General features: G+C 40.8%; 1 protein-coding gene across 1 annotated transcript in view; it reads right to left on the reverse strand.

The window, feature by feature from the left end:
• Positions 1-8,734, reverse strand: part of LOC124805751 (beta-glucosidase 34-like) — a 37,518-nt gene extending 28,784 nt beyond the window's left edge. The window contains exons 1-2 of the mRNA XM_047266319.1: positions 8,603-8,734; positions 1,468-1,602 (exon numbers count right to left, since the gene is read on the reverse strand). Of these exons, the coding sequence (XP_047122275.1) occupies positions 1,468-1,602; positions 8,603-8,734 (267 nt within the window). The remainder of the gene's footprint in view (positions 1-1,467; positions 1,603-8,602) is intronic.
• Between the last annotated feature and the right edge of the window lie 3,966 nt (positions 8,735-12,700).

Below are 12,700 nucleotides of genomic sequence, written 5' to 3' on the forward strand. Positions count from 1 at the left end.
TGCTAGTGACCTGCATTCTTTCAGACATCTTTCTGATGAATTACGGCATGGTATACTTTATCCATAGCCTTTGTTCTTTTGAATACATTATCATTCCTCCATTCTTCCGTTTCAAAATAAGAATTATTATGCAGCTGTTTGAGGTGGATGAGTACGAGACAATTTGATCATGCTGTGCTTGGAGCTCTTACACATCTACATTGATCACAATGTTGCAGCAGCATATTTAAAATTAAAGAAAATATTTTTATTCCATGGAATGGACCCATAGCATTAGCAGACACAACAATTCTGTCTGAATAGTGTGGATCAGATATCTTGCTTACATTCCTTTGTTTCTTCATAATTGTAACACCTCTGTCTCTGAGAAGGTGTGCCCAGTCACCAAATACTTGTGTGTTATCTTTACAAACAACCTCAGGCTAGAGAGAGGAGACTATGACAAGCGGCACTTGGTATACGGAACGGAAGCACTGTCAGACTCAATGACGATGCGCGATCTAGCAATTAACGTTTAAAACACTTGGAGCACGAACTGACACGTGGAAGAAGTCTACACACAATCAACAGAGAACCGCTGACACGTTTTGTGAAAAGATGGCGCTTTGTATGTTTGACATTTCCACATTAAATTACGGCCAGTTCGAGTCGGTGATTGCGATCCTTATAATACCTGACGGCAGCGATCTGCGGATGAGCATCACCGGCGGAAACAGGTTGTGATTTATTATAAACGGAGGTGAAAGACTAGAAAGAAGAGCAGTTTCAACTACCTCGTTTTGCTGTAAAATAAGGAAACATATAGTGTCATTTGATCGTTTTCTGGTGAAGGAAGATAAGGCTATATTCATTTATTTCATTTATATTTCATTTATTTCTTACGAATGTATTCTCTAACGTAGAAAGTACCGTTTAGTGCTGAGACCACAGAACTGCTCGGTACTTTCAGAGATAGCAACTACTGTATGCTCAATACTCTCCCAGTTTGTTTTCATATTAGAGATCAGTTATATTGACATTCATCTTCGTGCTTCCGATTACTGATGGTGGACTCATTATTAATTTGTTCATACCTGATCATGATGTAATTTTTATGTGATATGGATGAAACTGGTAAAATAAATATTCTGCTACCCCACCCTCGCGGCGCAGGACGCATTAAAATCTGGATGAAACCTATAAAAGTAGCTATCTCGAAAAATTTAAACAGATCCTAGGCGAATATGAAGAAAATTTACGCAAGCAGAAATGGGCATAAAAGAAGAAAAGGAAACAAAACATATGAAAAATCGAAGAACTTATCTGACTAATACGATTTATAATCGGTATATGCGCAGGCAGATTGGAATCAAACGAATGTAATAGTACTTTGCGTCTTACCATTTAAAGAGTAAACCAACACACCTATAAAGACGTGTTCTTTCTCTGATAACACGTTGCATCAAACAGGTTCTTTTGCATACATACCAGCGGTTGAATGTAAATCTCCAGCAGCAGTTTGATGAGGTTGTTGTAGTAGTCAGTCCCCGCCTGGTTGATCACGTCTATGTCCCCGTTAGGCTGTATACGAGACCAAGAGATGGAGAAACGGTATACTTTAGCCTGGAACAAACATAGTCTCATACTAGCGTTTTTACCAACTGGCAAGGCGGTAGCATTCAGCGTGACGACTCTATGGAAGAACATGTAGAATACAGCAAACTTGATCACAGATAATATCAAGATAATTCCAACAACATGGAAGCAGCAAGCGGTTGTTTGCTATGAAACGTAAGCGCTTCACAGGAATACACTTTTCTCCCACTCTTCATTCAAGGCCATCAAATACTGTCCGAACGATTTGTTTTGCGATCACTGGCTCCTTATCTCAAAATAATTAGTTTAAGATCCTCTATCGTTTGGATAACTTTGATTGTAAGGATTCTGAACACAATTGCATTGATCTTAAAGCGAGGGAGCTTTTCTAGCAAGTATTGCATACATTTATTAGCTGAAATCGGCATTATCCCATTTGTCGTGATATATCCATTTTCTCCTCTCGTCTAAAAAAAAAAAAAAAAAAAAAGAAAAAGAGATGACTTCTCTCTTTAGTCTTTCCGAAGAGGACTGCTGTATAGACGGTTGAAACGATAATTTTACAGTTGCCTTTGGGTCTCATAATTACGCGACATAGGGCTCAACAGTAATTTATTCACAAGGATACTGGCCGTGGAAGTCTACACACTTAGATTTAGTGAGTTCTTATGTTTTATTTTTTCTTTTATCATGGAAGAGAGGAGAAGGCAAATAAGGTAAATGAGGGTACATGCCGGCTCAGTATTCGTCTCTTGGAAAGAGTCTGATGGACCAGTTTCCATCGATCCACGCTTGCACCGAGCGAAGTTGTTTAACTCACTGATTAGCAGGAGTCTTTCTGATTGACGCTACTTCAGTTGTTCGCATCTCGGGTGTCTTACGTTTTACTGTCTCGCGTAGATTTTAACGGTGCCCTTTCATTATATTTATTTTAATTTACATTTCAAGTACCATAGGACAAAATAAATGGTTCAAATGGCTCTGAGCACTATGGGACTTAACTTCTGAGGTCATCAATCCCCTAGAACTTAGAACTACTTAAACCTAACTAACCTAGGGACATCACACACATCCGTGCCCGAGGCAGGATTCGAACCTGCGACCGAAACGGTCGCGCGGTTCCAGACTGAAGCGCCTAGAACCGCTCGGCCCCTCCTGCCGGCCGTAGGATCAAATTGAGGAGAAATCTCCGAGGTCATTGAATGTGTCAGTACATCAAATTACAACATAAAAGTAATAACAAATAAACTAAAATATTTATTAACCCGCAAAAGTTAAGCCATGACTTTAAATAAACGCAATCAACAATACAACAAGAACTAGCTTAATTTTTCAAGGAACTCATCGACAGAATAGAAGGAGTCACCCATGAGGAAACTCTTCATTTTCGATTTGAAAGCGCGTGGATTACCGCTAAGATTTTTGAAATCTAGTGGTAGCTTATTGAAAATGGATGCAGCAGTATACTGCACAGCTTTCGGCGCAAGAATTAAGGAAGTGCGATCCAAATGCAGGTTTGATTTCTGCCGAGTATTATCTGAGTGAAAGATGCTTATTCTTGGGAATCAGCTAATAGTGCTAACAAGAAGTGACAGTAAGTAATATATTTATTGAGAAGCCAGACTCGTGAACAGGGTTGGATAAGACGTTCGTGAACTTACACCGCTTGTTGCCCGAAACGTCTGTTTCTGAGCGGAAAATATTTTTTCATAATTGGAAGAGTTACCCCAAAATATAATACCATATGACATAAGAGAATGAAAATAAGCAAAGTAGACTAATTTTCGTGTCGAACGATCACTCACATCACATACCGTTCGAATAGTAAAAATGGCAGATTAAGTGTTTGAACAAGATCCAGAACATGGGATTTCCACGAAAGTTTACTAATATCTGAACACCTAGAAATCTGAACTATTTAGTTTCACTAATCATATGCCCATTCTGTGAAATTAAAACGTCAGATTTTGTTGAATTGTGTGTTAGAAACTGTAAAAACTCTCCGTTCCATCAGGAAATTCCTCTACGTAATCTCTATCATCGATTTGAAACCTACTTATAAGGGGATCAAATACAAATATGTATAGTAGTGAGGAGGTGACCAGAGGTTCAAACACAGAAAATTATTCAAATTAGTTTCCATAAATTTAAATAAATTTAAGTCACATAGGTGAGAGCAGCGCTCTCAAATGTACTGACAGACATTAACACATGCCAAGAAGTTAGCACACAAAATAAAATACTTCTGGTATTTAATCAAAAGGAACGAGCATTACTTCCTCTGTTAAAGCTTGGTATCAGAAAGATCTTGGTAACGTAAGGAAAGGGTGGGGAGGGGGGAGATTCGGTGAATAATTACCACATGACAATTCTGTTGCCAGTTTTCTGCATGTGAACGACTGCCTCACTGCATATGCGAGATGTAATTGCACCCACTGTGTCAAATGGTGGGGCTAAAAAATGGGCGACGTTGCAAAATTCTGCCCTGGAAAAGGGACAGTGAAACTGCGTGATGACCCAAGGCAATTACTGTCATGAACTGACTACTATCTCACATCCAACCGCAACCTCTGAAGTCTGGGAAGGTGGTTGAGGCGGCCGTGTGCCAAAGTTCCATGAACTCGGAATGATTACTCATCATTGTACCAACAACTGTGACGAGTAGCGACCAAGGTCTACCTGCACGGACACCGACTGCAAACAATGCGTTCTGTCCACAGAGATTCTCTATTCTATTCATCATTCGCAACAACCGACCATAGTGGAGTCATATTTTCGTTCACTGCGACGTCTTGAATAAGAAGGAGCTTTTCGAATTTGTAGAGGATTACAACGGTAGCTATTATTTTGAGGAAATAGGTAAAGCCTATTACAATGGTCGTAACAGAAATCGGATTCTGAGCTACTGCTCTCCAGTACATATGGACTCTGACTTTTATTTCTCCTTTCTCTCTATATTTTTCCTTGGATAAAATTTGCGTATGGCGAGATCAGAAGACTGCCTCCGACAGCAACAACCGGTAATGATCGCTCACGTCGCTAGGGAGCTGTGACTGACATAAACAGCTAGTCACGACAGGCGGCGTGAATGAACCTCTACCTACGGATAAAATGTACTGTGATGTGTGTGAATAGATTTCATAGGCGTAAAACATACCAGCAAAATTATTCACTGGATGCATCACCCGATTTAAGGCGAATAATCTAATTGAAAATGTTCTGCAACATCATCAATATCTTCAAATGAAACGAAAAGCCTAGCGATGAAGCTGAACTTCTGGCTACATTTAGTACATAAACAGATTAGAGATCCTGCTATCCTTCCTGGTTGGGTGGCACCCAAAAATCGTTACATTTCTGAAGAACACTAACGCTTGAGTGTATCGTATATTCCTCCAGCGCCAGTCACGTATTCATAAGAACACTCTGTAAGGTCGTATTTTGGAAAAATTTGAAAATTAGTGGTAAGGACCATGGGAGCAAACTGCTGAGGCCATCGGACCCTACGCATATCCAATATTTTAATCTAACTCAAACTAACTTACGCTAAGGACAACGCACACACCCATATCTGGGGGAGGACTCCAATCTCCTACTGGAGGAGCCGCGCGAACCGTGACAAGACGCCCCAGACCCCACGGCTATCCCGCGCGGCCACTCGTACTTTGATTAGTAGCCTTACGGGAATCTAGAAAGGCTTATTCTACCTATTCATTTAATTATATTGTTTTCAAAACGTCTTGAATGAATGAAGCTGTGTTTGACATAAGTGATTCTTTCCTAAATCTTTGCTGATTCCTTTTTGAGAATTTTTTCAGGAACCTCATAACGTTTGGGCCTAGATTACGCTCTAGGATACCGCCGATGGCCAGAATCTCTATCAATGTTGATATTGCCAGTGACATGTCAGTAATGACTGAACTTTTCCCAATACTCTTTCCAAAACAGCAACTACCATTCTAATTTCTTGAGTCATAAATGCCAGGGGGTACAAAACAAGTTGTTTTTAAATGTGCAACGCCTGTAGTCCTACAATCCTCCATTAAGTGAATGGGATCCCTGCAGTGCTTTCACAGAGTGCAGAGAGACGTCCTGTAGACCCAACAGAATCCATAACCGAATCCTTTAACACATTAATAATTACATCATAATACACCATCTTGGGAATTTTAAACGCATTTTGCAACAAGAGGAATTTCCCCATCGTGACGAGAGGGTTTCATTATCCCTGTACAGAAAGCAGGCAAATACTTATGAATTTTGACTAATTAAGGATTAAAATGCTTAATGAATATGCTACATAAATTATTTTAAAGATTTGTCAGTCTACAAATAAGTTGGTGCCTGGGAGCCACAGAGCATATATTCCTGTTTCAAAATAGCTTCTGGATTCTCTGGTCCACTGCAGACTACATAATGCATCTGGAGCCTGAAGTGCAGAATGCTTTCAAACATCATCAACAACTGATCACCATGTTCTTTGATTTGCAAAAGGCATATGATATCATTTTGTGCCATCACTTTCTATTTACCCTATACAAGTAGTTTTAAGGTTTGCTTGCAAATTTTTCTGCAGAACTTTTTATCCCTCATACTGTTCCAGGTCAGTTCAGTCCAAGTGGCAAGCGTGCCAGAGAAGAGGACCTCATGTTTCGATGTTGAGTGTTGTCCTCTTTGCCATTGCAATTAATGATGTAGTGACCACCATGGTTGTCATTTTAACCCTCCGCATACAAGGCTGACTTTCTCTTTCGCAGTAGTACCACTCATTGCGTACCTGAGCACAACAACTAAAGGGAGCCAAATAGAAAGCACAACCTTTGCCCTAAACCATGCACATAAATTTTCTCTTACAAAAACTCCGGTCAGCATTTTTTTCGGCTCAGGATTGAGCATGTTCAAACGAGAACTATGTGTAAGCAGCATTGACCTGTGCTGTCTTGCAGTCAGAAGGAACTGTTCCTTGTGAAAGCGATCATGGATATACGTGAGCAAGGAAACGAGCTAACTCCGTGGCGTATTAAATCCGGAATCATGCTGCCTGATGACATGTTCGCAGCGCCTGATTATAAGTTCGCTTTAAGTAGTCTTAAATGCTCTTCAATAAGGCGGTAATGAAATTGATATCCTTCATTTGAGACTCGGTTCGATGGTCAAACTTCCGTGCGATAATACGCTCTTGCATGAATAACTTTTAATTTAAATTCCAATTGCTGTGTATTTATCTATTTATTGTCAGTTTCGTTTCGATGATCGAGTTGTGAAGTTGTGCTTCAATTTAAACAACTCAATTTTTAACTCATTGTGTTATTGTGTTTTCTTAGCCGTTTCTGCTCAGTCATTTATGCATGCTTCATGTGACTGCAAATTCTGATTAAGCAGATATGGTTTTTTTTGTACGGGTTTTTTAATGGAAACACTGTTGCTCCTTGCAGGGAACACGATAGACGATTTCCTGGCGGCCGAGTATCTGCTTCAACTTCACTCGTATTTTCACTGAAATTCGTTAGACTGGAGCATTCTCCGTCATCCTAACGAGAAAATGAATGGTTTTTGAATGAAATAGAAGAAAACGTTCAATTGGTGGAATTTCACACTTCAGTAAGGACATCCAGAATTTCTGCGAGCACCTAAGTTCCATTGATAAGAATAAGGCGGACAATGCGTATGTACGCTCTCTATCCTGATCGTGTACACAGGACTAATCACCTTCAAGAAGAACATGGAGGTACTGCGTTGCAGTTTTGTCGTTTTCCGATTGCAAATCGCAGGAGTAGTCCCGTTAATAGTCGTTTACTAATGAAGCCACTTTCAGTTGTTACAGTCCAATGAAAGACTTATGTAATATATGTGGCCACTGAAAACTCACATATCTTTTCCAAGACACAGTTTTAAGAGCTCATCTCTGTACAAGAGTGGTGTGATATGATAAACAGCTCTTGATTGGGCCTGTCATGTTAAAGCGTCGTCGTACAGCGGCCGTTATCTTGACGTCCTTGAAAATGAGCTTCCTGCGTTGATGGAAGAAGTTTACTTTGGCGATAAGAGTGGGTCTGTCGTTACAGCATGACCAGGTTCCTGCTCACTCTAGTTGTCATGTGACGTATCATGTTAATCTAAAATTCCAATAAGTTGGATTGGCAGAAAACGTCACGTTTCTTGGCCGCCAAGGGCCCTGAAATTTACCCTTTAAAGTTTTTGGTTGTGCTAACGGCTGAGGTGCGAAGTCAACAAAGAGAAAGTAAACACAAGTGACGAATTGGCCGTTGGGTTTATGATTAAAACGACACCAAGACTATCTGAGAAAACTACACATGCTTTTGACAAAAAAAAAAAAAAAAAAAAAAAAAAACCCAAGTGTTTTGAAGTCGGAGGTGGAATTTATGTGACTTAACTTTGAACTTAAACTTTTTCTTTGCTTGAGACCTCTGACTATTTATTTGTATTCCATTGTAACGGTTGTAACTCTGTAATTATTGAAAATTTCAGCACGTGTTATATATAATGTATTATTCTAATTCGAGTATACAGCCCTATGTACGACCACCTCCTCGATTTTTTATTACTTCTTCTGAAACATTTGATATTATTAATGTACTCCACATATCCCTCAAACAAATATATGGTTTCCTGGATACGCAGTTAGTCTGCTTGCTTTAACCGCTTTCAGGTGATTTCCTTGGTATTAGGGCAATTGCCGAAACTAGATACCCCCAGTCCAAATATTCCCATTTGTGCCTCTCTCTCTGCACCACTGCTGGATCGCCTTCTGACTGAAAACTTCCTGAATCTACAATAGCTCAGATCACTAACCTCCCAACCTATACTCACGGACAGAAAACGGAAAATAAATATAACTTATAGAAGTAGAGATGCATGTGAAGGGTGCCCATAATGTACAAGCATTTATCCTTTGTAATTTTTCGTTGCAGCACTATTAGAGTTATTACTATATTCTTGGAGTCCAAGATAATGCTGATCAACACAAAAATTTCCGCCCACCATCCTCGTTCCACGCGCCCTCTACCTGATAGGCTGAAGTGGCAGCTCCAAACAGGAAACCCTCTGGAAACTCATTGAACGCTCTGCTTTCACTCCCGTTGATGGCTGCTAACAGGCAAGAAATACCCAGCAATTCCAAGTACGACAGTGGTGCCATCGTGCTGCTTACCGTGCCAGTAACACAACACTTTACTTGCTTATAAAGCATTATTTATCTGATAACGCTTTCCAAGAGCATGTACTGACTGCTGTTGTTTTCATACCGGATGTGTAACATCTTGAGAAGTATCCTCTAGTTATCGTAACAAGGCTGACTTCCTGCAGACTGGCCGCGTACATGGCTGCACTTCTTATCGGACCAGTATACACTGTACCATCAGATTTCATCACAGGTACCAGCTCACATTTTTTATCAGTTTAAGCCCCCCCCCCCCAACCCCCAGTCACGATTACTTGGAAATTACAACCGAAATGACAACAAACTCAGATACTAGACTTACGCATGCAATGTGCTGCGAATTAATCTTGAAAGGACGACGGAACCATGAAGACCACAAATAATTCTGCCACTGCACTGTAGTAATTTAGTAATTCTTGGGTTGTGGACTTTGTATAGCAGGTAAACCGTGAGATATCTTCACAGCTCTTTGGATGCTATGTGATGTTAGTAAAGATATCTGTGGCTTTTTAATAAACACAATTTCGTACGACAGAGACTATGATAGTCAATTCTCGATGTATCACTTTATGTTTGACCTCTGCTTAAGACAGTATTACCACTCAGGGCACATATTGGTTGAAAGCACCGATGATGGCTGTTAATCAGTTGAAATCGATTTGCAAAAGTGAATAAATAAAACATGATTTTGCGCCTGGTTGCTGCATATTTGGTAATTTTATGGTTTATGGTCGCTGCACGACTTGGGAACCATATGGAGCCCACCATTCAATCATAGGAATCTCCCACGGTTATCGTCAGACACCTTGACTATAATTACCGCTCAATAGTTTTATTATATATTAATTTTTAAAATTAATTAAATTGATTTATAAAACTGATATGACGTAACTTCTATAATTCTTGTAGTATTATTATCATTCAAGCATCAGTGCGTACATCGAGCATCTCATTGTCAGTCTGGTGTATCACGATGTATGGTAAGACGCTCCTATAATTAGTTAATTAATTTCAAAATTATCAGCTTTAACAAATGGTTCAAATGGCTCGTAGCACTATGCGACTTAACTTCTGAGGTTATCAGTCGCCTAGAACTTAGAACTAATTAAACCTAACTAACGTAAGGACATCACACACATCCACGCCCGAGGCAGGATTCGAACCTGCGACCGGGGCGGTCACTCGGCTCCAGACTGTAGCGCCAAGAACCGCACGGCCACTCCGGCCGGCTCAGCTTTAACAGTTTATCCTACAAGTTGCGAAGTCCCCCTTCTTTCCCGCATTCAACCCTGTCGATACTAAAACAGTCTTCCGCTTCAACCATGCTTGGAAAAGTGCAGGCGGTGGGCAGAGCATGTCCAGCTTCTTACTCGCCGACCGCTGTTAACTCCGCCCTCCAGGCAACTCTCTCCTCAGGTTTGAAAAACCCGACCTCTGGACATTAAGACTCAAAGTAAAGAATAGTCAGAATTACAGAAACTACTAAAACGTCCAACTACTAGTCACGTTGAAGGCCAAGTACAGAAGTACTTGTTTGATAAGATGCTACAGTTGCATTGTGAAATTTTTTTCTGTATTGGTATTTTGTGTTTTATGGTAATGGCAGGTTGTAGTATACGTGGTTTACTAACCCACTGAACGTGTTCCTAATGAAAACTAATGTCATTCATGTAGCAACATATTCCTTAACGTCAGTCATAGGGAATGCCAATATTTTGAGGCATGAATTTTCACGTGAGGCAGAAATTTTGTATGATATCTATTTTCCACTATCTCCTGCGTTTCGGATATCCCATTTTAATTAATACTGAAAAGACAAGGCACTGTTTTCACTGAATGTAGGACGAAACATCATCCAGTCTAGCTGCTTTACACGGCCTTTGTCGTATTTTGTCGGGAAACTTCTTCTTCTGCTTTCAGAAACCGCAGATATCCAGCGGTATGTAGATTCACCACATCCCTAAGAAGTGCAGAACTGCAGAAAGAGGAAGCTTTCCTGAGCTCAATGAAGGCGACCAACAACCGCTAAGCATCTGTCAGCACGTTTCCGTAATTGCAGCCACCAGCAAACAGTAGACCGAAACACGTTTCCTTAAATAAAGGCGTTTACTAACGGCCGGCGAAACCCATTATCATTCAACGGTAAAGACCTTTGGCTGGAGCAGGCTGCGGTACTGTGAGCTATGGGTAGAAAATGTTTATAGAAACTACATTTCACGCGCTCCATCTAAAGTCCAAACATACTTCTAGGACAGAGGACAGTTGACCATGTAGAAGCACATAATTTGTATTAGAATGATTCTGAGTAGAGAACTCATGAGGTTCGAAGAGCATGGCTGTATCGTCTTAAAAGACCGCACATGCCCTCTGATCAATTTCATTGCGAATATTTAAGTTCAGGTTCTACATTAGTTATGGAATTGAGAGAAAATCAGAAGAGCACTAACACAGAAAACTGTTAGTTATGTTCTTCTTAAGAATAGGTTATTCGAATATTGCATTCGAGAAAAACTCTCATTTCCAACTCGTCTCGACAGTGCTCAAGACAAAGGCAACGCCTGTATTCCTGTAGCTGTAGACTACTCGTAAATGTTTCGTGGTTTCGGATACCTGGCCCATTCCGTTGTGTCCTGCTGGCACATACTTCGTGAATTTCGACAAAAACTTTTAGTTGTTAAAGACGATAAAATATTTCAGGATGAATTTAGAAAACAGTATCATATTTTGAATACTGAGTATTTTCATGAAAAAATTCCTAATGATTTGCATCGGAATTGTTCACTCATATTTAAAAAGAGCTAGGTAATTCAAAAAGGAATAATATTAACTGCCTAACAACAAAAATAAGGACATGGTCGGATGTCAATGTAACTTCGTATACATAAGCACCATCGACGAGTGTGTGAATGATTACATCTGAAATTCTCTGTGACATCTACAAGTATAATAGCCACCAGCATGCATTAGTGTTGTTCCTGTTTAGTGTCGTTTCCGCCACTACTGCGGAATACACAATTAGGTGACAAAAGATGTGACATACCTCAGAACATCGTGTCGCACCTTCTTTTGCCCGGCGTAGTGCAGCTAAGCAAACCCCGACGTTGCGTGGACTCAACAAGTCGTTGAAACTCGCAAGCAGAAATACTGAGCCTCTACAGGCGTCCATAGCTTCCGAAGTGTTCCCGGTGCAGGCTTTTGTGCACGAAGTGATCTCTCGTTTATGTCCCATAAATGGTCGGCCGGATACGTGTCGGACTATGTCGGTGGTCAAACCATGCGCTCGAATTGTTGAGAATGTTCTTCAAACAAGTCGCGAACAGTTGTGCCCCGCTGACATAACGAATTGCCACCCCAAAAAATTCCATCTTCGTTTGGGAATACGAGGTCCACGAATGGCTGCAAAAGCTCTCCAAGTAGCCGAACATCCATTTTCGGTCAAAGATCGGCTCAGTGGGACCAGAGGACCCACCCACTCCATGTAAACACGGCCCACACCATTATGGATGCACCGCCACCTTGCACAGTGCCTTGACAACGTGTGTCCATGGCTTTGTAGGGTCTGCACCACACTGTAATCCTACCATCAAATCTTACCAACTGAAATCGGGACTCATTTGACCAGCCGACGGTTTTCCAGTCGTCTATGGTCCAACCGATATAATCAAGAGCCCAGGAGTGGCTCTGCAAGTGCTGGCTTCCTGTTAGCAAAGGCACTCACATCGGCCGTCTGTTGCTACAACCATATTCCGCAGCATTGGTCTAACGGATACGTTCGTCGTACGTGGCACATTGATTTCTGCGGTTATTTCTCTCAGTATTGCTTGTCTGTTAGCACTGATAAGTCTAAGAAAACGCCGCAGCTCTCGGTCGCTAGGTTAGACCGTCGGTCACTGCGTTGTCCGTGAAGAGAGGTAATGGCTGAAATTTGTATTCACGGCACACTCT

Source organism: Schistocerca piceifrons, chromosome 7 (genome assembly GCF_021461385.2).
Source record: "Schistocerca piceifrons isolate TAMUIC-IGC-003096 chromosome 7, iqSchPice1.1, whole genome shotgun sequence".
NCBI lineage: Eukaryota > Metazoa > Arthropoda > Insecta > Orthoptera > Acrididae > Schistocerca > Schistocerca piceifrons.